Source organism: Mixophyes fleayi, chromosome 7 (genome assembly GCF_038048845.1).
Source record: "Mixophyes fleayi isolate aMixFle1 chromosome 7, aMixFle1.hap1, whole genome shotgun sequence".
In the NCBI taxonomy this organism is placed as follows: domain Eukaryota; kingdom Metazoa; phylum Chordata; class Amphibia; order Anura; family Limnodynastidae; genus Mixophyes; species Mixophyes fleayi.
In genome coordinates this window covers 93,168,039-93,194,006 of record NC_134408.1, presented here as the reverse complement: position 1 = coordinate 93,194,006, position 25,968 = coordinate 93,168,039, and the positions used below count along the sequence as shown (strand labels likewise).

General features: G+C 39.8%; 1 protein-coding gene across 1 annotated transcript in view; it reads right to left on the bottom strand.

Moving 5' to 3' along the window:
- Positions 1–1,626, bottom strand: part of LOC142098521 (CASP8 and FADD-like apoptosis regulator) — a 57,068-nt gene extending 55,442 nt beyond the window's left edge. Inside the window, exon 1 of the mRNA XM_075181362.1 lies at positions 1,434–1,626. Coding sequence (XP_075037463.1) covers positions 1,434–1,619 — 186 coding nt within the window. The 5' untranslated portion in view covers positions 1,620–1,626. The remainder of the gene's footprint in view (positions 1–1,433) is intronic.
- Between the last annotated feature and the right edge of the window lie 24,342 nt (positions 1,627–25,968).

The following is a 25,968-nucleotide window of genomic DNA, read 5'->3' as shown; positions in this document are numbered from 1 at the left end:
TGTCTGCTGGCCACTTGGCCAGCAATTGAATATCCCCCTAAGTAACAGAAAAAGTAGCACTCGCCCTACGTCACTTCAGACCTGGCATAGTAGAACTGCAAGGACCTATTTAGGGTGACATTTCTATACACTGTCAGTCCAGGTTTCATAAATATAAGGTACAATATGGTCATTCATTACTGCTACTCTAAGATGGTGCAGGCCTTAAATGTGAATGTTTTATAAAAGTCTCCCATTAGTGTCTTTTATCACCCATTGAATATTTAAATGTGGGCAGAACTGAGCTACATAATCTGCATATACAACCAAAATACAATAACATGATACAAGCAACATAATAGATATTCAATGAACAAATAGATGTAAGTTTTATATACAGTATTGCAGTTGTATAGAAAAATGATATATTAAAGCAGATGGATCAATTTAGTGCCATATAGGAGCACCTCAATACATAAATGGAAATTTTGACATCCAAAATCATAATATGCACAATAACAGTTCCAGTCTAAGGGCATCTACTAGTGTACAGTACTGATCTAGTTTCTGTCCTTTATACCCATAAGCCTGTACTGATCCAGCAGCTAACTTGCAACTAGTGATACTGCCATCTCTGTAGTCACAGTTTATCTTCAATAATCACAATCTCCATAGTACAATACCTTAGCTGTTGAGCACAAAAGGAAGGTCTTTTTGTTGATTTTTCAAATAGCAGAATAGAAAGAATAGATAGGGAAATGTGACACAATGTATTTCCACATAGTCACACGGTAGACCAAAGGCCTATTAATCAGTTGACAAAATAGTTTAGCTAGTTCAGGCAAGTGAAGTAACACTCCCTGCCGGGTGTGTTCATAGTGATTTGATATTTGTTACATAATAGCAGGAAGTGAAAATGGTTGACATGCAATATGAGCTTATGTGTTATATGTGACATTGTGTTTTCTCCTTCCCATTCCTTTTTCATGCTCGTATATCTCTATTATGTTTATCCTGTGTACAGTCAATTCAGCTTGGTTCCTCTTTCCCTGGTATGACAATCTGTCCTTATTTACAAGGAACCTAAACTTACAGATCAGGATGTCATACCTCCCAACACTTAGCTGGGAATTCAATTCCTCAGAACATTGCAGCATTTTTACTGTTACTACTGTAAAATCTCAGCTCATTTTTCCTCGCACCTCAATGGGGCAAGAGGGAAACTCAGCAGAGGTTTCTGTGAAAATCTCCATCACAAAGTGTCTCAAGGACGTTCCAGAGACACTCTGCGGCTAATTGAATTCTTCCTTAGAATTGCAAAATCAAGTGTCACGGTTCAAATACAAAGTGCAGCTCAGGAGCCAAGAATGAATTGAAAACACACAAAGTTTATTGCTGGAATAACAATCTGATGGTGTAATACTGAATATACAGGAAAATTCAGGAATAAATACCGGGTAGATGGCTGATGTAGGTAAGTGGTAATATGGAGAGATCCCAGATAGCAGGTAAGCAGTGATATGGATAGATCCAGGCAGCATGAAACCACAAGCACAGCAGATGGAAGGAACAACAGGATGGGAGAACAATAACCAGCAAAGACTGCTGGGAGAGACAGGTTTAAGAAGGGACACACCCATGTGCAAGAAATAAATACAGGGCATGTTAACCCCTGATACACCCAAGTAAGACACAATAGCAGCACCTCTGGTGATCAGAGGTACTGCTGCAACAAATAAAATGGAATACAAATAATAAAGTCCAGGAGGCAGGTCGTTACAGTACCCCCTCCCTTAAGGGCGGATTCCAGACGCCCACATCACCAAAAGTGTTTGAAAGTGTCAGAGTCATAGTCCACTATCCGGCTTGTAGTGGAGAAATCTTCATCCATGGACAGAGAAGGTACGGGGACCATGTCCAAGGAATGCAGGAATCCCGAAGTCTGACCTCTCTTCTTTTTACCTTTCTTTTTCTTTGCTTTCTTTTTAGGGACACAGGATTGCTCAAACTGAATAGAACATGCAGGTAGCCTCAAGGGCTGGGCAACTGGAGACAACGAAGTTGGCACAGAAGACATGCAGGGAGTACAACTGACAAGTGCTGGAGCACATTCTTTAAACACTGCCTCACAAAAAAGTTGTAAATTAGAAAGTATGGGATCTCTGGTCTCAATAAAAGGGCCTGCCCATTCCAGAGCTTTTCCTGTAAAGTTGGATAACAGGTAATATACTTGCTTCCTTTGGTTATCTAGGAGGTCAGGTACTGATGGAAAATAGGATATAAAAAATTTAATCAGAGCATTAAATTGCTGTATGTCCCAATTGAAGGTAGAGCAGGCTAAATTAATTAGCCTGCGCCTAAGGATTGTTTCAGGGCAAAGCCCTGATTGGTTAGTTTCTGGTTAGTTTAAGGCAGGGAGGGCTTAGCCTCCCTGCTGGTTATAGTGATCCAGTTCTGTACTGTGCTGACCTGCTCCTTGGAAATCTATTGCCTGATCTGTTGTTGTGACCCCTGCATGTACCTTGGACCTTGCCTGTTTGCTATGACCTTGACTTTTTGGCTTGTATTCTGGACTTTGCTGTTTGCTATGACCCTGCCCTTTTGGCTTGTATTCTGCACTTCCCGACCTCAGCCTGCCTCTGACCACCAGCTCCAGTCTGGGCCAGCTCCCTCCCCTGGTTCCATCTGCGCTGCGGCCATATGGGATGAGCTTTTACTACTCTGTGCCTAAGACCTAGTGGCATCTGAGTACCTGTGAGCACATAAAGCTCTACGAGAAAGGTGGCTGCTAAAGGTGAAGATCTCTACCCACTGTTCTAAAAGCTCATCCTGGTGGTCGTGGGTCCTAACAGACAGTAAAGTGCTTTCAAATTGCTCTCCAGTATGAAAATGTATTGGCACATATCCTAAAAATTCGCTCCACTGGTCCATCCTTGTTCACATATCTCACAACTATTGCTAGTTGATCAACATGACTGAGATCCGCAGACAGTTACTTGAGGTCTTCTGTCCCTATTACCAAATTCCATCATAACACCATTTTACTAGAAAAGCTATTCCTCACCTCTACCAGAAGGTTCTTAAAAATGTAATTATTGGGCTATAAAATGCATTTCTATCCACTGTACACTTAACCACAGATATGGGGACAAGCGGAACTGGGCACACTAAAGATTATATGACTGCGACAACCCACTGGGTTGAAGATTCACCTTCACCAGCAGCAGCATGTACACATTTTTCTGAGGCAGGCTACTCTGTGTAGCAGAGGCTTCAGTAAGAGACATACAGCTGACAATCTGTTACAAAAAGTAAGGTATGTCATTGCAACATGGCTAATCCTGCTTGGACTCTTCTGAGGATATGTGATTTCTGATAATGACACCAATTTTGTTAGAGCATTACAGCGGGGGGGGGGGGGGGGGTAGTGGGGTGGATTCCATCACATTTCCTGTTTTGCTCACACATTCAACTTGGTGGTACGGAACTTTTTAAAAAATGACAATGACATGCAGTAGATGCTGTATGTGTCCCGAAAAATTTAGGGTAATTCTCGAGATTCTGCAACAGCATGTAGGAGAATGCAGCAGCTGCAAGAAAACTAGCATTTGAGGTTAATGTACTAGTCCAGCGAAGTAGTCACCTGTGAAGAGAGTGCAGACACGGTTAGCTTGAGTCAAGGGATTGCCTTAATTTTTTTGAGAAGCAGCGAGAGAAGTTTTTAAAGAAATTTTAAGGATGAAATAAAACAAAATAAATCTGCTGACTATATTGGTATTGTAGATTAAGTACTTTATTCGCTTCGCCGGGATCCAAGAGCTATCAACATCTTGTAATGACGTCTTCTCCTTCAGTTTCTCTGGCAACTGCTTCTTGGAAAAAACTTAGCTTTCCCAAGACACCCAGTGGTGATGCAGATGAGTCAGCACAACATTTTGTTATTTGCTCTGCTCTAAAAGAATTGCCCAAAAATCGTGACAGCCCTGCCATAAAATGAACTACAAATTCCATGAGGAAGGACATTATCGGCAATTACTTTAAAGTACACAGACTTCTGTGATGGTGGATTCCACAATGATGAGGGTGAATATGATGACAGTGTAGATTGTAGCAGGTGCTGAAATCTAGCTAAGAGAATGGAGCTACCTGATGCTGGTATGCCTGGTAATATTTTGGCTAGAATGGTATCTTGGCAATTTTGTGTTTTTCTACAATAAACTTTCACCTTTTTTAAATAATGTTTTTTTTCTTTAAAAAGATACAAGCTTTTTATTTACATTTTTGTTCCCCTCACTTAAAACCACTATGCACTTCAACATAGGCTTTAGCACATGAGTTAGATGGATTAGTATCATCATGACTGAGACTGGAGAGTGACACCAACAATGTCACCCCTCCTGTTTCTGTATGAGCTATGGCACAATACAATGTCACGGAGACTTGAAGAACACTGACAGCCCTATTATTACAATTTCTGTTTCAGCACTGAACCCTGCCACCTCTCCTGGTTCTGAGTGAGCTATGGTACATTAAAATGTAACTGCAGATTTAGCCCAAACCAGGCAGGCCTATAATTTCTATTTCATCAATTACATTTAGCAGTGGCGAAATGGAGCTCTTCTCTTTGGGTGTTACCTATATAACGCAATAGAATTTGCCTGCAAATTCTACAGACAAGCCTGCTTGTCTTCCTCTTCATTTTTGACTCTTAGCAATTGAGCCCTCGTCTTTGGGTGTTACCTATATAACGCAGTAAAATTTGCCTGCAAATCCTACAGACAAGCGTGCTTGTCTTCCTCTTCATTTTTGACTGTTAGCAATTGAGCACTCATCTTTGGGTGTATATTAGACCCTACACTTATCAGTGCAAATTCAGAAAAATACAGTTTAATCCCTGCTAGGCCCTCCCTAAACAATACAGTGCTATATTAGAATTTTAGCAGTCAGAAAAGACAGATTTTTTACAAGGGGGCAATATGACACCCCGAATTCAGAAATATATAGTGCTGCTATATTACAATTTCAATACTCAACAAATACAGCTTTTTTAGAAGGGAGGATATGACACCCCAAACACTTTGTAGTGCAAATTCTGAAAAATGCCTGCTCTATTCTGTAACCTAACCCTTCTTTGTCCCTCTCTCAAATGGCGCTTGATCACCTTGGAGGCGGGTATTTATTCATTCTAAAACTCACGAGATCCGAGATCCAACGCCGATGACGATGACGTTTTGGAAACCGAATAGGCGCGAGAGTACCAAGCCGACTTGACTTGGATCCCCTTAGTTTGGGTGGGCTCAGTTTCAAGGAATCCGAGCCCGCCCATCTCTAGGTATTACCCAGTACCCAGTCAGCAGGATCATGAGAGTTACTTACAAAGATATCATCCTTCATAGATTTTCTGGATGTATCTTGTGATCGTGACAAGGCAGTAGACAATTTCTGAATGCTCTCAGTCTGAAGATCTGCAATTTCTTCACAGAAAGCAGAAGAGGTCTGTTGCACATTTGCTTCTTTTATGTCATGGGAGGGTCCAGAATTCAGGCTTGTAGTACTGGAGGTTTCCTCAGAGCTGGCAGGAGAAGTATCCTGCTGTTTACCTGTATCCATGTGTGCAGTGATAGTGCACTGAGAAGTTCCTGGTGCATCAAATTCAAGCTCAGGATCCTCAGAAGATACTGTAGGAATCTTCTGTGGTTATGAAAGACTGCATCAATTTTTGTTGTTTCAGTGTTTCCTTTTCCATCTCTCTCTTCTTCTTTCATTTAGCAGACCCAGATGCGTGCTTATACATACTGGCTGATGTAGAATCTAAAACAATCTCGCTTATTATCTTGTAGTTTTTCTACAGAATAAGAAACGTTAATAGCTATTGTCAGGGGCGGGCTGGACCGGGGGGCATGGGGGCAGCGGGCACCCGGGCCGCTCAGTCTAGCGGCTGTTTGGGCCGGCCGCCTCCCCCCGTCCCCCGCCGTGGATGTAATAATTTTTTTTATGTTACCTTCGGCCGCACCCGATGCGGCCGTGTCAGCGCACAGGCGGCCACATCATGTCACACGCGATGCGGCCGCGTCATTATGACGCGGCTGCATCGCGTGTCATGTGATGCGGCCGCCTGTGCGCCCCCCGGACTGGTACCTCCCAGCCCGCGCCTGGCTATTGTATATGTGGTGGTCGAGTACTGATGGGAAATCCTTCCCTTACCTTGTCCTCCAGACACGAGTCAGGTTCTTTTCTGTTCGGATATCCGGTGGTCAGGAGATAAATACTTCAATGAAAGGGACAAGGATTGGTCAAACAACTTGGGTTTATTGAGAATGCGGTAAGGATAGTTTTGGTAAGTCACCGCGCTACTGACCCCTTCAACTCAATAGTAATGACAAAATAATGCGTCTGATCAGCATAGAGCACAATAGCATTTAACATATCACATACACCTGGTGAGAATAAGGCACAATAGCGATAACATCTTCAATGCACATTGTCTAATAAGGCACACTGGTAATCACAGTCACTACTTTCAAGTTAACACTATCTGACTGGTGATGATGCAAGAACCATCAATAATAACCCATCAAGACTCTTACGGTCACTACCGCGCCCACTAGAGGGCTCCTTCTTATTCAGGTGTTTGGGGTACCGTGCTATTCCCTATAGGTCAGGCGCCCCACTTTTAGCATCTACTGCTGAGTTAACTTGAATCGCAGCGGTACCACTAACACTGAATGTCACACCTTCAATATTAGTAAACCAATTCTTAGGTAAATCATATAACATTAACATCCATCTAAAACATTTGGTGCACTATAACAATATTATCCCTGGTAACGTTACCATATTTTCCATTCAGTCCTGGGCTGACCTGTGCACAGGAATTTTGTAGTGTTCAAATGTCCTGCAGAGGTTTCCAGAAGGGTTAACAATCCCGATTAAGTCCCTGTACTTTCTCTCAAAAGGGTAGATGTCCAACTGTAGGCTGGGTTAAAGATTATAGCAAAACACAGGACTGTTGCTCAATTCAGTCACAAGATGGCGATGTGTCTCTAATAGCACATGTACTCAGCACGGGGAATAGAGTCCAGATATCAGCCCACACAGGATTTAGCTCAAACGACAGACTTAATGGTTCCCTGCAGCCTGTGTAAAGGTATAATATGAGGGGAAAGCTCCCAAGGAGGGCACATTATTCTTCCTTGTACAGGAATGCAATGTCAGTTTGGATAGATTCTCTCAACACTCTTCCCTCTGACGCTGGGGTGTGTGCAGTACACTGCAGGCTAGGATTTTACCTTGAGAAGGTTCTGTAGTTAGTCAAGACTGTCCTGGACACCCCACTGCGTTTCCCCAGCCGTTCTCCAGCCGTGTGTGCTGGCAATGTCATCTGTTCCAGCAGCAGATCAGTCTCTCTGCCCAGCTGCATGTCAGCTTCCCCTTTCTTCTACCATGCCACACACTCCTCCTTCCTGCACATCCTCTTCCTGTTACTCCCCCAGCCAATCAGGGCCTTCATCCTCCTCCTGTCAATCACTCCTGGTCACAAGTCTCCAGGAGCAAAATTAACCCCTTGTAGCCCTGCATTTTAACAGCGCTTATGCACTCCTCTGTGCTGTTCTACTGGGCTTTGGGGCACCACATATAACCTATACTCAGGGCCGCCGAGAGGGGGGTGGAGCGGGTACTAATTACTAATTTTTTCTCTTTTTCTTTTTTTTTGGGGGGGGGCAGAGGGGGGGCTCGGTCGTTGGTGGGGGGAGCAGGGTAGTTAAAAAAAAAACGTACTCACGTGATTGCGGAGCCGGCGTCCCTCCTTTATGCTGCTCTGTGCTCCATTGCTCCAGACTGACTGAATGCCGGATGTGACATCATGTCATGCCCAGCATTCAGTCAGTCTGGAGCAATGGAGCACAGAACAGCAGAGAAGACAAGAAGGAAGAGAGAAGTGAAGGAAGGAAAACGGGTGGGGGTTAAAAAACGGGGGGGACATCATGACACAGAGGGGTTAAAAAAAGAGGGACAATATCAGCATGACACAGAGGGGTTAAAAAAAAGAGGGACAAGCAGCATGACACAGAGGGGTTAAAGAAAGGAGGGACAATAGCAGCATGACACAGAGGGGTTAAAAAAAGAGGGACAATAGCAGCATGACACAGAGGGGTTAAAAAAAGGGACAAGCAGCATGACACAGGGGTTAAAAAAGGGACAAGCAGCATGACACAGAGGGGTTAAAGAAAGGAGGGACAATAGCAGCATGACACAGAGGGGTTAAAAAAAGAGGGACAATAGCAGCATGACACATAGGGGTTAAAAAAAGAGGGACAAGCAGCATGACACAGAGGGGTTAAAGAAAGGAGGGACAATAGCTGCATGACACAGAGGGGTTAAAAAAGAGGGACAAGCAGCATCACACAGAGGGGTTAAAGAAAGGAGGGACAATAGCAGCATGAAACGGGTTAAAAAAAGAGGGACAATAGCAGCATGACACAGAGGGGTTAAAAAAAGAGGGACAAGCAGCATGACACAGAGGGGTTAAAAAAAGAGGGATAAGCAGCATGACACAGAGGGGTTAAAGAATGGAGGGACAATAGCAGCATGGCACAGAGGGGTTAAAGAAAGGAGGGACAATAGCAGCATGACACAGAGGGGTTAAAGAAAGGAGGGACAATAGCAGCATGACACAGAGGGGTTAAAAAAAAGGGACAAGCAGCATGGCACAGGGGGTTAAAGAAAAGAGGGACAAGCAGCATGGCACAGGGGTTAAAAAAAGAGGGACAAGCAGCATGGCACTGGGGTTAAAGAAAAGAGGGACAAAAGCAGCATGGCACAGGGGGTTAAAGAAAAGAGGGACAAGCAGCATGGCACAGGGGGTTAAAGAAAAGAGGGACAAGCAGTATGGCACAGGGGGTTAAAGAAAGGGGCAAAGGCAGCATGTAGGGCGCAGTGTGATCATAAGGGGGCATAGCGTGGTGATGATAACGGCACAGTAATGTGTGTATGATGGCACAGAGCTTTTGGCAATGTAGTGTGTGTGAGTTAAATGGTGGCTAATTAATGGCTGCTATTTTGTTTGCAGGGTAATGGGAATACTATTTTAATGTTGGGGCTGGAGGAAGGCCTAATTATTAATCATGGATGTTATTGATTTAACGGTGGGGCTGGCTGTAATTTTCTAAATGTAGCCATTTTTTTCCAAATAGGTCCTCCAACATTCCATGATCCAGACAAGCCGCAACTAAAGAAACCAGCAGCCACATGTGGTAAAAGTGAGAAGAACAGGTAGGACAGAGCAGCATAGTGTGTGAAATGTTGTGATTCTAGTAGGGACAGTGTCAATGTCAATGTTTGGTGAGCCCAGTGGGCGCAGGCCAAGACTGAACTGTTTCTGTACACACTGCATTCTTCCTATACTACACAAGGGTGCTAGATGTCCTGACAGTCAGGAGTGCTTGGACAAATGTCACGCTCCGGGGAATTCAGGACCTAGTGATTTTATTGTGCTAGCCACGCCCCAACGGTGCATTGCCACGCCCCCAATTGTGTGACCATACTCATGAAAAATTATGGCGGCGCAAATTTATTTTACTTACTCAACTATAAGGGGGGGCCCCATGAATTTGTTGTACCGGGGCCCTGAATTCCTCTTGGCAGCCCTGCCTATACTATACCATACATTCTATTTTCCTGCTGAAAATGTCATCATTATGGATTAAGCTAAATCCAAACAAAACAGCAAAGTCAATAATCCTACACAATATTTATTGTACACATTGCCCCCAAATAAAATTGGCTTTGCAAGAGTCATTCATAAATATAGAAGAAATAACATACTGAAGTTTTGGGAAAACACTAATCAACTATGTTAAACATGTTATAATTTCCAAACAGAGTTCAGCACTTTCACTACCAGCTGACTGTAGCTGTTGTCTAAATACAAGCACCTAAAAAAGACCAGTCCCCACGTATGAACATAAATACATTTTTTGTTCTTTTACATACGTAATTCTCTACACATAAAGAAATACATATAGCTGTAAAAAAGGACTATGAACCATATCCAGACTGAAGGAAGCTCCGCCACATAGGTCTATTTATAACTTCGGGCCTTTCCCACGCTGTTGTTGGAGAGAAAGCAATAAGCATATGGGCATGTTTAAACATTCCGTTTGTATTTGTATATTTTTGTACTACTCATGTCACATGTCAATACTTTAATGTATGGTGAAATTTGATCCATTTATTTGCATGTGATATTTATGCAAGATTTAGCCCAGTAGGTGTAAAGTCAGTCATCATATAACATGCAGAGGTCAGCACCCTTATACATACTTAACCAATTAATTATCAGATTAATTTAAATATAATTTAGTACAGTGTGTAACACACACTCCCAGAGAAGGCCCCCCCCCTATGATTTCTCACTGTTTCAAGACTAGAGAGTAAACATTATTACAATAGAGATAATTATATTTTTATAATAGGATTTTTTTCAATAATCTTTTAGAATTATTACTTTTTATTACTCACATTTGCTGAAGAAAAAAACGTTTACTTCACTCCCTGCTGGCTGTTATTGTTGGTCCAACTCTGTTCAGTCTACCTCTATCTTCCTTTTGATTTTGCTTCATTCCCTGCATGCTGCACGACCAGTGCGATCTCTCACAGCTCCCCCCTGCAAAAAATTATTTTGGCAAATTAGATTGGTGAGAACTATAGAAGAGAAAAAAATGTTGCCACCGTCATCACGCTGTGCCCTACTTCATCACCACTTTTATCACTTTTGCTCTTCCTTCACACTGTTTCCCCTTTAGTACACTGTACCCTCTTCATCATCACACTGTGCCCCCTTCACATCACACTGCACCCTCCATATTTTTGCTCCCCATGTGTATTTCCCCTCACAATGTGCCCTCCAAATTTTTGCAGGGCTACTGATTATGGTTTATATTCCAAATCATACAACCATACCATAAATGGATACAGCATTGAAATTAATTGCAACAAACCTTTCAGACTTGGGAAATGGGGGGTATACTATTCTTCTTCGACATTAACAATGATGATTGTAACATTTAAGGTAAAATTATGTTGTTCTGTTTTTGAATATGCCATTTCTGCTACTTGATATTGCTATATTGCCAAAATATATGTGTTCATTCCTGTCATCTGAGAGAGATGAATTCCCTGGTACGTTAAGGAAATTGAGCAATTTGCTAAGAAAAGGGACTAATCTACAACTCCATTATCTTTATAAACGTTATATATATATATATATATATATATATATATATATATATACAAAAAATATGTAACCATAGAAAGTGCAGCTAATATAGTCCAACATTTTGGATGATAGTTATGCTGCACTAGAAACAAATTATAATGTTCAGAAAGTTTGAAGAAATATTTCACCTCACACTGTGCCCTTCATATTGTTGCTCACTTGTTTCTTTCCCCTCACACTGTGCCCTCCATACTTTTGTTCCCCCTTCTCTTAATTCCCTCACTTTATGTACCCTCTATACTTTTGTTCCGCCTTCTCCTATTTCCCTCATCCTTTGTGCCCTCTATACTGTTGTTTCCCCTTCTCTTATTTCTCTCACCCTGTGTACCCTCAATGCATTTGTTCCACATTTGTCTTATTTCCCTCTGGCTGAATGTATTTATTATAGCCAATGAACTGCGAATCAGAAAGTTTTAATGGATCCAAATCCCTCTAAAAAAACCTCAATCCATTATCTCTGAACTGATTCATAAACATACTGGCTCCTAAACTAAGCTTAATGCGCAAATATTATGTAGGTGTGACTAAGGAACTTTGTGGGTGTGGCTTTGCAGACATTAGCAAGCACAGTAGTTGTTCATTTACAATGCTAACTGGCAACATGCTGACCTGTTCTGTTGGCTGTGACTATGCTCCTCCCAAATTGCATCATATTTATAATAATGAACATATAATAATGACAATAAAAAAAACCCAATTGTTCATCAGATTATATAGCCCATAGTTTTCCATAATTTAATACAGCACCATTGAATAGGCCATAACACAGCACCCCAGTTGTCCAGAGTATAATACAGTCCCAATGTCTAGAATATTATACAGTCTCCACTTATACAACATATAATGCACCACACAAGCCTCTCCACTGGCTGAAAAAAAAACCACAAAATGAATATGCACAGAAAGCACACATATGATATCTACTTTGTCTAAATCTATTCTTCAGAGTAGAAATCCTTCTTTCTCTTTCAGCATTGCATGTGGTGGACTCATGTTTGGCAGCTCTTGTTTCATGTCTGCCACCCGGTCTCTCATTTTTGTCCCTCTCTTATCTTTCCATTACACACTCTATTATCTCTCCATGTCTCACTTCTGTGTACCTTTTGTCTTGTTTACCTCACAATATGTGCCTCCGTTATTTTACTTACCTTTCTATTGCCTTTTTCTCTTCTGTATTCCTCTTTTCTGGTCTTCTTGTGTTCCTGTCTTCTTTCTTCTCCGGCGCGCTGCTTCTCTCTGCTTCTCAGTGAGTCCTCACTGAAAATGTTGTCGGGCATGATGATGTCACGCCCGACATTCAGTGGGACAGAGCCCTGAGAGTCTTCTCTGCTCTGTCCCACTGAATGTCGGAGAGACTGCCAGGTGACTGATTTTTTTTTATTCTGCTTCCGGCTGCAATTTGTTTTACTATGCCGGTGGACAGAGGGGTATAGCAGTCGGAGGGGAGCGCCCCTCTGCCTTGCCTGCCCCAATCACTGCCAGCCCTGGGGGGACCCTCTGGGGACCGATGGGCCCTAGGCAGTTGCCAAGGTTGCGTAAATCCGGCCCTGCATATGGCAAGAGCATGGCAAAGCATACTTATACCTGTATTCAACTAGGAACATTTCTTCAGATCCGTTTGTACTTGAATACAGGCGTACCTGTCTGCAAATTCCGTCCACTTTAAAAAAACGCAAATTGCATTCACTTTGCATTTATTAATGAATCAGACCCTAAATGTGAATAATAGTTTGAGTCACGAAAAAAGGCCTTTACATTTTTTGGACCATAATTATTTTATTCTTTGTAATCAATTTTATCTGCAGATATGCGATACTGCCATGGGAAAACCTTTTGCACCTAGTAACACAAATTTATATATGGGCTGTGGGAAAAGTCAGTTATATACTAGTAATGTGTTCATGCAAAAGACAGTGTTGTACAATAACATAGATATATGATAATATAATCTGGAGGTAGTGAACATTGTAAACATTTTATTTCTGAGATTAATACTAATGATTTTAAATTGAAATTAGGATTTATTTCAATTTATTTCTAGATACTGCAAACCCTGTTTCCACTGAATGTATTGACATTAATACCACATTAATGAAGTGGATAGCAATAGCTATTAAATGGTTCTAGTCATCACCAGAGAAGCTGGAAGCATAATATTGTCATGGAGTAAGAAGAAGAATTTTCCTGTCTCTTTTTTGCATGATATTACAATTTAATCATAAAATGATTCTAAAGATATTAGGAAAACATTAATTTCTTTTGAAACTTGATCATATTTTATAAAAATATATACCTGAAAGATCCACCACAATTTGTAAGAGAACTTTAAAATTGTACTTGTCCCCTAACTTTCATAAATATGATAGCAAGTCAAATACAACAAAATCAGAAGTTCAATGTTTGTCAGGTACTAAAGGTTCATTCCAATTTAATCATTGTTAGCTTTCAGATATTGATATAAGGAAACCAAGGTTTTCTCAGACACAGCTATATGAAAATAAGAAGAATACATTCTTTCACTAATTGTAATACACTTTGTGATATATGCGCTAGGGGTGTGGGGTGAAGGATATAGATAAAAATAATTACACTTCACCAATTCATCATTATTTATTTATATAGCTCCAGCAAATTCCATATCACTTTACTAACACAGCGATAAAACAACAGACAGAAAGATTAGAAGGCCAAGCTCGCAAGCTTACAATCTATGGGACATTAGGAGTTTGATATATGAATTGCTACATATTGCATATTGGTCCAGCCAGAATGCAAAGGTAAAAAGTGCTTAGTGGGCTATATGATAAAGTCACACAGCAATGTTGTCTTGTGTGAACAATGTAAAAGGTGGGTACACTAGGGAGGTTAAGCGGGTGGTTGAGGAATTTGAAGATTACCTTTCAGAAAGTGAAGAGATATATGTTGGTGCAGTTTTGTTGATGGTCTTTAATGTTAGTAGAATAATTTTATATTGGATTTTTTAATACATGGTAATTATTCATACCCTGTTTACACCAAGGTCAAGGATTCATAAATTGTAACATTACACAAAGGAAATATACCGCACCTGGTGGATCCTAGTTCTCCTAGAGAATATGATTTACTTTTCTAATAATCTTTATTCTTTATTGATTTGTTTATATTTTCAATATATAAATCTAGGAGTGGTGTACCCATACACGATCAACAATAAGTATAGACACAAAGGAAAAAGAGCGTATTATTGATATGCATTAAAAAATTGTTATTATGTATCGTTATAAGACAGATTAGCGAAATATTAAAAAAGAGGAAAAAGGAAAACATGTAGACCAGAGAATTGTACTGTTAAAACTAGCAGACAAAATACTGCTAGATTGCACCTCTCAGCTCCAAAATATAAATTGTAATAGTATGTAATGACGCCTGCAATACTCGCATATAGAGTCTCCCTATAGCTTCTGATATATGGGAGATAGACCGTCTCTATTAAACAAACAAAACTTCAAGCTAAATAAGACAGATTTGAAAAGGATATTAATATGAAATGTGTTACTTAATTTCGTCTAACATAATCTTAGTTCAATCCCTATGATTAGCGCATCCATATTGTTATGAATGAATGCACACTGATAAGGGTAGAGACTGTTTGCCAAGAGGATATGCAATCATGAAAATCAACCCTGAGTGCTTTTCCTACCGTGGATCACATAAAGTCCTATATTTTTTACATTATAAGAGCTATTCAATAAAACTTCTACACAGAGTTACCGTAACTCCCCAATTTAACACTTTACTGAAAATTATTTATCCTTGATTGCATGCGGTAACGCAATTTAGCTAAATAAAGGCATGTAATGGTTTTTATGAGCTGGAGGCGTGTGTCAAGCCGATGCGCGTTTCGCTAATAGTGGCTTTGTCAAGGCAACACGACCTAGCCCTTTCATTGGATATTTATAGTATAGGGGACCTCCCTTTTATGACGTCATTCATGGCAACATGTACTGGGAACCACGCGTCAGCCAACATTGCTATTCATTCATAGGTATGTGGTATCCGATCATTAATACCTCAGATTAGATAGTACAGGGGTATTTAGATTTTGATAAACTATATGTCTAAAGGGTATAATAGTTCTCCTTAAAAGGTAGCTGACAACTATAATATGTAATTCCGGAAAGTGTGGTGTACATCCACGTAGAAAGTAGATGACAGAGAGCTCATATATAGAGTTGTACAGGATAAATAGAAAATATGATATCCCATGTAGAATCGTTGACCAAAGGTTCAGAAATAAAGTATAGTAATAGTTGCCTATATATATGATATATAGTAAAACATATGAGTGTTAAGAAGGACCTACTGAACAGAAAGTCCTACATGTGTCTTAAAATAAGAAAGTCTACCCAAACGGCAGTGTAGGTGAAAAATAATGAGAAAAATCGCTGAAATGTCAGGGCAAATTAACTGGCCATAACATACAGCAATGGATTCTCTAGTGTCCAATGAGGCCATCCAGTATATTATTCATAGTCAGTTATTCATTGCCAGTTGATCACAACAAAAAATATTGTTGAAAATTAAAAGAAAAAAAGGAAAATAAATAAAATAAGTAATCCAAAGTGCTTTTGGTATAAACCAGAAAAACTGTTGTTCCCAAAAAGATAAGAGTTTAATTTGAATTAAAGTCCCAGATCAAACATAGTTCATAAAAATGCTGTGAAATTATTTTGGTCATTAAGACCCTGCGGGGTCAAACAATCCATAAGGAAATTTCTCTTTGATTCTCTTTTTAAGAGTTACAAATTGAGATCACCTCCTCTCAAGCCCATCCTAATTTGCTTCATGACAAAAGCCTGGAGTCCAAGAGGGTTGCCCTCATGGCATCTCAAGAAGTGTCTCGCCACCATTGTCACCTGTTTGAAATTATTCACATCTCTTCTGGGCCGTTTGATATTGCCCATATGCTCAAGAATTCTCTTTTTAAGTGGTCTGCTCATGATCCCTACTTAGATCTGACGACGCTCTTTGGAGAATCCTGGGGAACAGGATCTGCATGACATGGTGTAGATCTAGAAACATAAGGGACAGCATTGTTCATAGCTACTTACCTTCCAAAATTGGAGCTTCAAGTAAGCCCACTGGCTTTTACAAATGTGGCAGATGTCAGGCATGCCAATACATGGTTCAAACTAAAGAATACAGAGACTGATATTCAAAGGTGTGGAAGATTGAGGGTTTTCTTAATTGTGATATTATTAATCTTAGCTAATACATCTCATGTATCTCTAACATAAGAGTCAAGGCTGATGACATATTGGTGGAGATGTCCATCAATAAACTTACTAGCATTTTCTGTGAGACTGCCTATGCCCGAAAATATGGCTATGCCTGGCGGATTATTTTCATCTCTATGAACTTGGAAAGAATGTAAAAGGTTGCTATTTTAGGATGATTAATAGACAGAAAGTCTATTGATGGATATCTCCGTCAATATGTCATCAACCTTGACTCTTATGTTAGAGATACATCAGATGTATTAGCAAAAATTAATAATATCACTATAAGTGGATCAACGTAGCTGACATCTTTTGATGTGGAATCTCTCTACTCAAATATACTACATGAGCAAAGCTTGTGGGCTGTGAGATATTTTCTTGATATGGGACAAAAGGATGATCTGAGTGACTTCATTATGACCTTACAGGAATTTGTTCTAACGAACAATTATTTAGTTTTTTTTAAGAAAGGTTCTACCTGCAAATTAGAGGGACTGTGATGTTGAGCGCATGTGCGTCCACGGACGCTAACCTCTTTCTTGGCTGGTGGGAGAGGGAGAGAGTATTTACTGAGGGCAATACTATATATACTAGCCACATAAACATGTGGCTTAGATATATAGACGATATACTCTTCCTTTGGGAAAGCTTGTTTCAGGAGTTTACCCAAACTCTTAATTCCAATGACTTGAACCTCAAATTAACAGCCGAGTTACAGGACAACGGTATTCATTTTCTGGACCTGACAATTTCTAGATCCGTGAATGGCCAATTAAGTATGGATATATACCGGAACAAAACAGCCACACATAGCCCACTACACTCCACCAGCTGACATTATCTAGCAGTAATTTGAGGCATCCCAAAGGGAAAAATGTTTAGAATGAAACAAAATTGCTTGGCTGAACAGACCTATATCCGTAGAGCAGAGGAGCTCAAAACTAGATGCAGTGTAGGGGCTATAACAAACAAACTATTCGTAGGGCTGAAACATTGGTTAACGAAAGACGTAGAGAAGTCTCATCTACCCACCTTCCAAAATTCAGAATCCTGACTCCAAGGTCCGTATGATTGGCACATTGGTACTTAGATCTGACGACGATCTTGGGAGAATCTTGGTGAACAGGATCTCCATGACATGGCGTAGATATAGAAACCTAAGGGACACCATTGTACCTAACTAAATATCCAATGAAAGGGCTAGGTCAGGTTGCCTTGACAAAGCCACTATTAGCGAAACGCGCATCACCTTGACACGCACCTCCAGCTCATAAAAACCATTACATACCTTTATTTAACTAAATTGCATTACCGCATGCAGTCAAGAGGATAAATAATTTTCAGCAAAGTGTTACATTGTGGAGTGGCAGTAACTGCGTGTAGAAGCTTTATTGAATAGCTTTAATAAAGGAGAAAATATAGGACTTTATGTGATCCACGCTTGGAAAAGCACTCAGGGTTGATTTTCGTGACTTCATATGGCAAACAGTCTCTACCCTTATCAGTGTAAATTCATTCATAGCAATATGGATGCGCTAATCATAGGGATTGAACTAAGATTATGCTAGTAAGATTTAGATGAAAGGAGTAACACAATTCATATTAATATCCTTTTCAAATCTGTCTTAATTATCTTGAAGTTTTGTTTGTTTAATAGAGACCGTCTAGCTCCCGCATATCAGAAGCGATAGGGAGACTCTATATGCGACTATTGCAGGCGTCATTACACATTATTACAATTTATATTTTGGAGCTGAGAGGCGCAATCTAGCACTATTTTTTCTGCTAGTTTTAACAGTACAATTCTCTGGTCTACATGTTTTCCTTTTTCCTCTTTTTAATATTTCGCTAATCTGTCTTATAACGATACATAATAACATTGTTTTAATGCATATCAGTAAAGTTTAATATTTATTTTATTTAGATTGGTTTCCTGAGTTTCCTGTAGATACATTCTTTTTCTTTGTGTCTACGTTCATAAATTGTAACATATCTGAAATATTCACTAAGTAGAAAATGATAGCTTTTCAAGACACTTCCTTAAATATCATAAGTGTGACCCTGAAAGTTTTAGATTTAAAGTCATTGAATATGTTAGTCTGGATATAAAGGGTGTGGATAGATCCCTCAAATTGGCTAAAAATAAAACTTTCTGGATCTGTTCTTTACATACTTTTGCACCAAAACAATTAAACAAGGGCTGTAAAATTACTCTTTTTATCCAAATATCTTTCAAAATGTCCTTCTACCATTGTTCTTATAAAATGTGTGTTTTTTTTTCTATTTGTGTGTTTTTTTATTTTAGAAATTATTATGATATGTTTATGGTTTGTCCAAATACACATATTGACTTATAACTCATTGTGACACATTTAAAGATAATCATTAATATATGTGTTACATTTAGACTTGTATTATTTCTTTGTAGATGAAATATGAAAAATTTATGGGCAGCACAGTGGCCTAGTAGTTAGCACCTCTGCCTCACAGCTCTGGGGTCATGAGTTCAATTCCCGACCATGGCCTTATCTGTGTGGAGTTTGTATGTTCTCCCCGTGTTTGCGTGGGTTTCCTCCGGGTGCTCCGCTTTCCTCCCACACTCCAAAAACATACTGGTAAGTTAATTGGCTGCTATCAAAAAATTGACCCTAGTCTATCCCTCTCTGTCTGTCTCCCTCTCTGTCTGCCTTTGTCTGTGTGTGAGTTTGTGTCTATATTAGGGAATTTAGACTGTAAGCTCCAATGGGGCAAGGTCTGATGTGAATGAGTTCTCTGTACAGCGCTGCGGAATTAGTGGCACTATATAAATAAATGATGATGATGATAGGTCTTAGAAGTGTAATTGCAGTGTTGTCTGAATTTTGTACATGTACTACTGAACAGATTTTAATCTCTTTCATTAGCTGAGGTATACACTTATAAAAAGCAAATTGGTGCTAACCCAAAGAAGGAATAATGTTTATTTCTTTTATTTATTTGGTTAATTGATGTAAAACTTTACTACAGTATTGTGGAGATATATTTATATTATTATTTCCGTTTTGTTTTCTATAGTATATAAATTATACAGCTGTTTTTGGATTCACGTATTTTTGAAAGACAAACACACTATTTACTGTTGGTTTAGACATGCATACTGATTTAAGATCTATTCATAATCATATGTTTATTTGATTAATGTGGTGATAAGTGGGGTTAAAGAGACCTTGGTTTTAGTGAGTGTAGCACATGCAAGTGATAGATTTTGTAAATATTTAAGTTTGCTACTTCCTGAAAATTTCTAGTATACTTTTCCAATGATCTGGTTTCGTGGCTTCTAACTGGTCAGGACCCACGTACCTATTTTAGTTTAATTGACATTCCTTTGCTACCATTCATTAGTTGTATGATACACACCAGATCTATTCAATTAGTTGAGAACGTGCAGTATAGTTATTTTAAGAAATATTATATTATGTATGTAAATGTCATCATGACATTAATATGTATATGGTAATGTGTGTGAATATTGAATTATGTATGTAAGTATTTGACATTGTCAGGGGCTGGCTGCAGGGGCATCTGCCCCCCTCCCCAGCCTGTTCACATAGTGGGCTACTTTGGACTGGATCACTGGGCCACCTGCTTTTTTTCCCCTTTAAAATAGGCTCTTGAGTCGAGTCTTGCCCCAAAGTCTAAAATTTGCTAGCCCTTCCCTGGACAATAAGACCCCCTGGACATAAGGTCTTATTTTTTATACAATTGTATGGAATACAGTATTCATATGAGTTAAGTTACAAGTGTTTTTTATGTCAAGGCAATTTCTGAATAATATGTTTATGCAGTTATCTGTAGAAATTTCTGATGTTTGTATGAAGTGTTAAAAGCACTGCTTGAGGAAAGTATTCCTCTGGAATAGGAATATGTGCTTTAGAAAAGCTGTGCATATAATTAAATATTCTTTCTTAGTGTTTCTGCTTTAAAATTGTATTATCGATATGGTTTACTTTAAAATTAGGAGAATATCTTTGGAGGATATCATATATGAATTATATCGTTTAATATCTTAAAGTACTGTTTAATTGATGTGTCATGTATACACCATATTTGCCAACTCTCCCGGAGCCTCCATGATGTGATTCTCCGTCATTACGTCATGGGGCGGGGCCAAAATGACGCGATTTTCCAAGCCTACAGAGGTTGCCAACTATGGTATACACTTATATTGTAACTGTCCTATAATTGTTGGTTCCTATTTAAACATAAATGATATCATCAATCTAACTCTCATGATGATGTACTGATGAGAGAATGCATTGGAGAGGGGCGACCGGAGGAAACTAATTACTGGGGCCTGGGCATGTCAGGGAGCCCGGGCCCACACTGCAGACCACCATTTTTTTTATTTATGTTCTGCTTTCTTTTTTTTCCACTCATACAGTGTAAGAGGCAGAGTTAACCGGTTCGGTCCTGTCAGTGGCCTGATGGAGGCAACAAATCAGAATGCTGCCATGCCATGGTGCTATTAGCCTCTGCAGAGAACGTATGTCAGCAGGGAAGTACAAGTGGCCAGGAGGTGGGGGTGTTATATGCCTGGAATTGTGTATGTATATGGCACTGTGTGAGTATATTGCATTATGTATGTAGGTATTTGACATTGTCAGGGGCAGGCTGGGCTGGGGGGCATCTGCTCCCCTCCCCAGCCTGTTCACATAGTGGGCCACCTTGGGCTGGGTCACTGGGGCACCTGCTTTTTTCCCCTTTAAAATAGGCTGCTGAGTCGAGTCTTGCCCCCTGGGCTAAAATTTGCTAGCCCTCCCCTGGACATTGTGTGTGTGTAGAGGCATTATGTATGTATGTATGTATGTATATGGCATTGTGGGATGTGATTGTTAGTTGTAATTGGCAGCATACAGTGCGATCAGCTATCCTGGTTCTCATCCTACCTTTCTAATCGCTCTTTCACTGTTAATTTCTCTGGAGCCGCCTCTGCTCCGCTTCCTCTATCAGTTGGAGTACCACAAGGCTCAGTGCTAGGTCCTCTGCTGTTCTCTATCCATACCGCTTCTCTTGGAAATCGAATAAGTTCCTTTGGCTTTCAATATCATCTCTATGCGGATGATACACAAATCTATCTATCCTCTCCTGATCTTTCACCATCTGTGTTGTCTCGCGTTACTCTCTGCCATAACATCTTGGATGTCCTCTCGCCAACTCAAACTTAATCTTTCTAAAACAGAGTTAATAATATTCCCACCGACCAACAAGAGCATACCTGACATTTCTATCTCTGTTGATAACATGACCATAAATCCCAGCCCACAAGCTCATACCTAGGTGTAATCTTTGACTCACACCTATCCTTTGTTCCCCACATTGACTCTATATCTAAATCATGTTACATACATCTAAAGAACATTTCCAGAATTCGCACATATCTCACGCAAGACACTGCAAAAACATTAATTCATGCACTTATCATCTCCCGCATTGACTATTGCAATTCCCTCCTTACTGGTCTTCCCAAAAACAGACTCAAACCCCTACAATTTATTTTGCACGCTCCGGCAAGACTGATTTTCCTTGCAAATCGTTATTCCTCTGTTGAATCACTCTGTATGTCTCTACACTGGCTGCCTGTTTTCTACCGAATCCAATATAAAATACTTTTACTAACCTACAAGGCCATCAACAAAGCTGCACCAACATACATCTCTTCTCTTGTCTCAAAATATCTCCCAACTCAGCAACTCCGTTCTACACAAGATCTGCGTCTCTCATCCACCCTCATTACATCCTCCCATTCCCGGTTACAGGACTTTTTTCTGGCTGCACCCACTCTATGGAATGCTCTCCCTCGCACAATAAGACTCTCCTCTGGTCTACAAATTTTCAAGCGTTCTCTGAAAACCTACCTCTTCGGACAAGCTTATAATATTCCTCAACCACCCTCTTAACCTCACTACCTTAGCCTATTACCGCCTGTTACACAATTTCACACAAGACAACTACCCCCTGACCAACATTGTTGTGTGACAGGATCATTTAGCCTATAAGTCACTTTTACCTTTGCAGCCTGGCTGGGCCAAAATGCAAAATGTAGACTTAACCTCATGTGTCAACTCCCATTGTCCAATAGATTGTAAGCTTGCGAGCAGGGCCTTCTCACCTCTCTGTCTGTTTTACCCAGTTTGTTTATTAGTTTATTATGTCTGTCCCCAATTGTAAAGCGCTACGGAATATGTTGGCGCTATATAAATAAATGATGATGATGATGATGATCAGCTATATTTACGTATTTCATTACAGTAATAAAGTAATCCTCTCTGCTTGCAAGTTTAAAGTTTTTTTCAATTTGTCCATTTGACTGTGGATTTATAGGGCTAGAAATGCCTTATTCTACTGAGATTCCTGTTGAAAGTCAAAGACTTTCTTTACAAAAAGCAATATACCTGGAACATGCCAAATATTTTTTTCACGTGAATTCATGATCTATTGCCACAATTTTATCTGGATCTGGTTTTAAGTACTTGAGTTGTTTTTCACAAGGTTGCCCTATGTATTGTGTGGCAGTCACAAAGGTGAACTATGTATTGTGTGGCGGTCACAAAGGTGCCCTCTGTATTCTCTATATTTTCTGTGGTCACTTATTGCTCTGCTTTCCATATTTCATGTACCGATACATTTTCCAAACAGGTCCAAACATTCCAGGATCCATACAAAAATTCAGTACCAAGTTGTGAAAGTTGCAATAACAGGTAGGTGAGAGCACTATGTGTCCACGGCCCCTTCAATGGCTATGTGTGGAGGGGGGGAGCAGAAAGTTGCCGTGCCAGGGCCCCAAATTCCTCTTGGCGAACCTGCATTTATCGATGAACATCATACAGTTCATGCCATTGAGATAAATTCTAATTTCATTGTTATCTGTTACGTGTTTGCTTGTTACCCCTTTTTTATATTTTATTTTAAAGTTTTGTGCAGACCATGATGATTGGATTATTTAAAGGGAAGCCACAGATATAACAGTTGATGTCTTGGTGTTATGAGAAGAAGTGCATATCACACTATAGGGTCTATTTATAACTGCCTACTCCAGTCTTTATAGGATAAAATATTATGTTTATTAGTATCTTCATTGGTGGGAAGGGATGGTAAAAATGTTTTTAATTTGAGAACTACCTTCAGCATTCTTGTATATGTGAAATACAACATTTTTATTTTCCAAAGTTAGTAAAAACATTTACATTAAATTGAGTAGTATTTCAAATCATGCTGAGGGTCATTTGCTAAATACAAAATGTGTATGGACACATAGCACACTTAATTATGCACAAACACACGTATTTCTCTGCCAAGCCCATAGTTAGATAAACATGTAAATCTCTGTTTGGGAAGTGGTCCTGTGGAAACAAAATGCAGGACCACTCGCAGGAAAGCCAAATGGAAATGCACTTAATGGTAAAAGTTAAAACATCATAAATCCTGTCTATTATCACTATTGAACCACCCCATAATTAGTTTAAACTTTTCCATTTTTGTTATAAGTTAATGCTGGTTAAGTGTGTTATATTTGTATATATCCATGCTTTTATTGCACTGTTTTTCATATGCATAAAAATAAACTTTCCCATTTAAAGTGCTTATTGATGATGCAAAAGGTGTCCCATTCAAAATTTAAACAGCTACTTAGTCTCTGTCATGCCCAGGTACTTGAAAAAATAAGTTCATTATGCAGGGAGAAAGCTGTGTGAACACCCGATAAAGCAGAAACTTCCACTTAAATGTGTACTCTCTACATCTTAAAACTTGCTCTGAAACATGGGATCTTTCTTTGCACATGGGTACAGAGTTAGGCACTAGCCCACATTCAGCAAGAAACACACTTATTTACTCAGATCCTCCCATAAGAAGAGATACATTTGGGATCTTCATGTTGACCTGATGAACTGTCGTGTAGGAAGTTTTGATGGGCCCCACATACCTAATCTTATATCCACCACAATGTCTGTTGCATTGCTAGTATCCAATAGGGCAGACAGGGGAGGGCTGGCAAATGTTAGCCCGGGGGGCGAGTCTTGACTCAGCAGCCTATTAAAAACATTTTAAAGGATAAAAAATACAGATGACCTAGTGACCCAGCACAAGGTAGCCCACTATGGGACCGGCCCTGGGGGCAGATGGCCCCTGGCCTCTGAGGGCAGAGTACTAAAGTGAAGAAATGCTAGGATGGTGTGAAAATTTGCATGGTGTGGGGTCGAGTCAATAAAAGTAATTTATTAATTATTTTATTGATTGACATTACAAAAAATTAAACATAGAAACAAACACACAAAATGAAAAACACCCAGCCACATATAAGAGTCTAGTCCAACGGGTTGGGTACGTATAATCGATAGTCACATCACCGACATAGTAAATTCCTACAAAATAATGTTGATTGTAATAAACACGACAAAAAGGAAATGCAGACTTAACTTAAAAAAGACACAGTAGATCCCGACATGTTCAATACATGACTGGTATATTTTGCGATTGAAGGTAATGACGGGACTTGGCATTTACGTCACTGATGAGGGCGACAGTAAAATTTCCGGATTTAAAGCGGCAATGCCATGGCTCGCCACATTTACAATCTAATTAGAATCTAATTACAATCCATTTACATTCCAATAACCCTATACCTAATCCTATTCCTAACCCTAACCATTAAATTTGATTGTAAATGCGGCGAGTGATGGTATTGCCGCCTTAAATCGGGAAACGTGATTGTCACGCCGATCAATGACGTAAATAGCAAGTGCCATCATTTCCCTCAATCGCAAAATATACCAGTCGTGTATCAGACATGTTGGGGATGTACTGTATCTAATTTAAGTTAAGTCTGCATTTCCTTTTTATAGTGTTTATTACAATTGGCATTATTTTGTAGGAATTTTCTCTGTCGGTGATGTGACTATCGCTAATGTGACTACCACCGAGTCCAACCATCAATGTAGTGTGGAAATTTAATACGTAGTTGTAGAAGCAGTGGGATCTACATTAAGGTATGGGTGTTTGGATGGGATGTTTGTCCTCAACACCACACTCAGTAAAGCAACATATTGCAATATACCCTAGTAATCCTGGAATAAGACATAACATTTAATATAACTTTATAGGCAAATAATGTGCAAATTATTAACATCCTTGCATACCTTTTACAAAACAGCTAAATAAACTTTGGCAAAGGAGCTTGTATTAAGGGTCAGACTGGCACATCGAGGTACCGGGGAAATCCCCAGTGGCCCCAACACCTGACAGGTCCATCCGCTTTCCGACAAGGGACGGGACCACAATGCCCTCCAAATGTACGATGTCACTGGGCTGCAGGACTTGTGTCCGCAGCTCATAACTTCCTTGCCTTTTGCGTGTCCTAATGTCACTGCTCATTGGTAGTCAGTGGGGGCCTTCTCCTTTAGGACTGCCTCCTGGCCA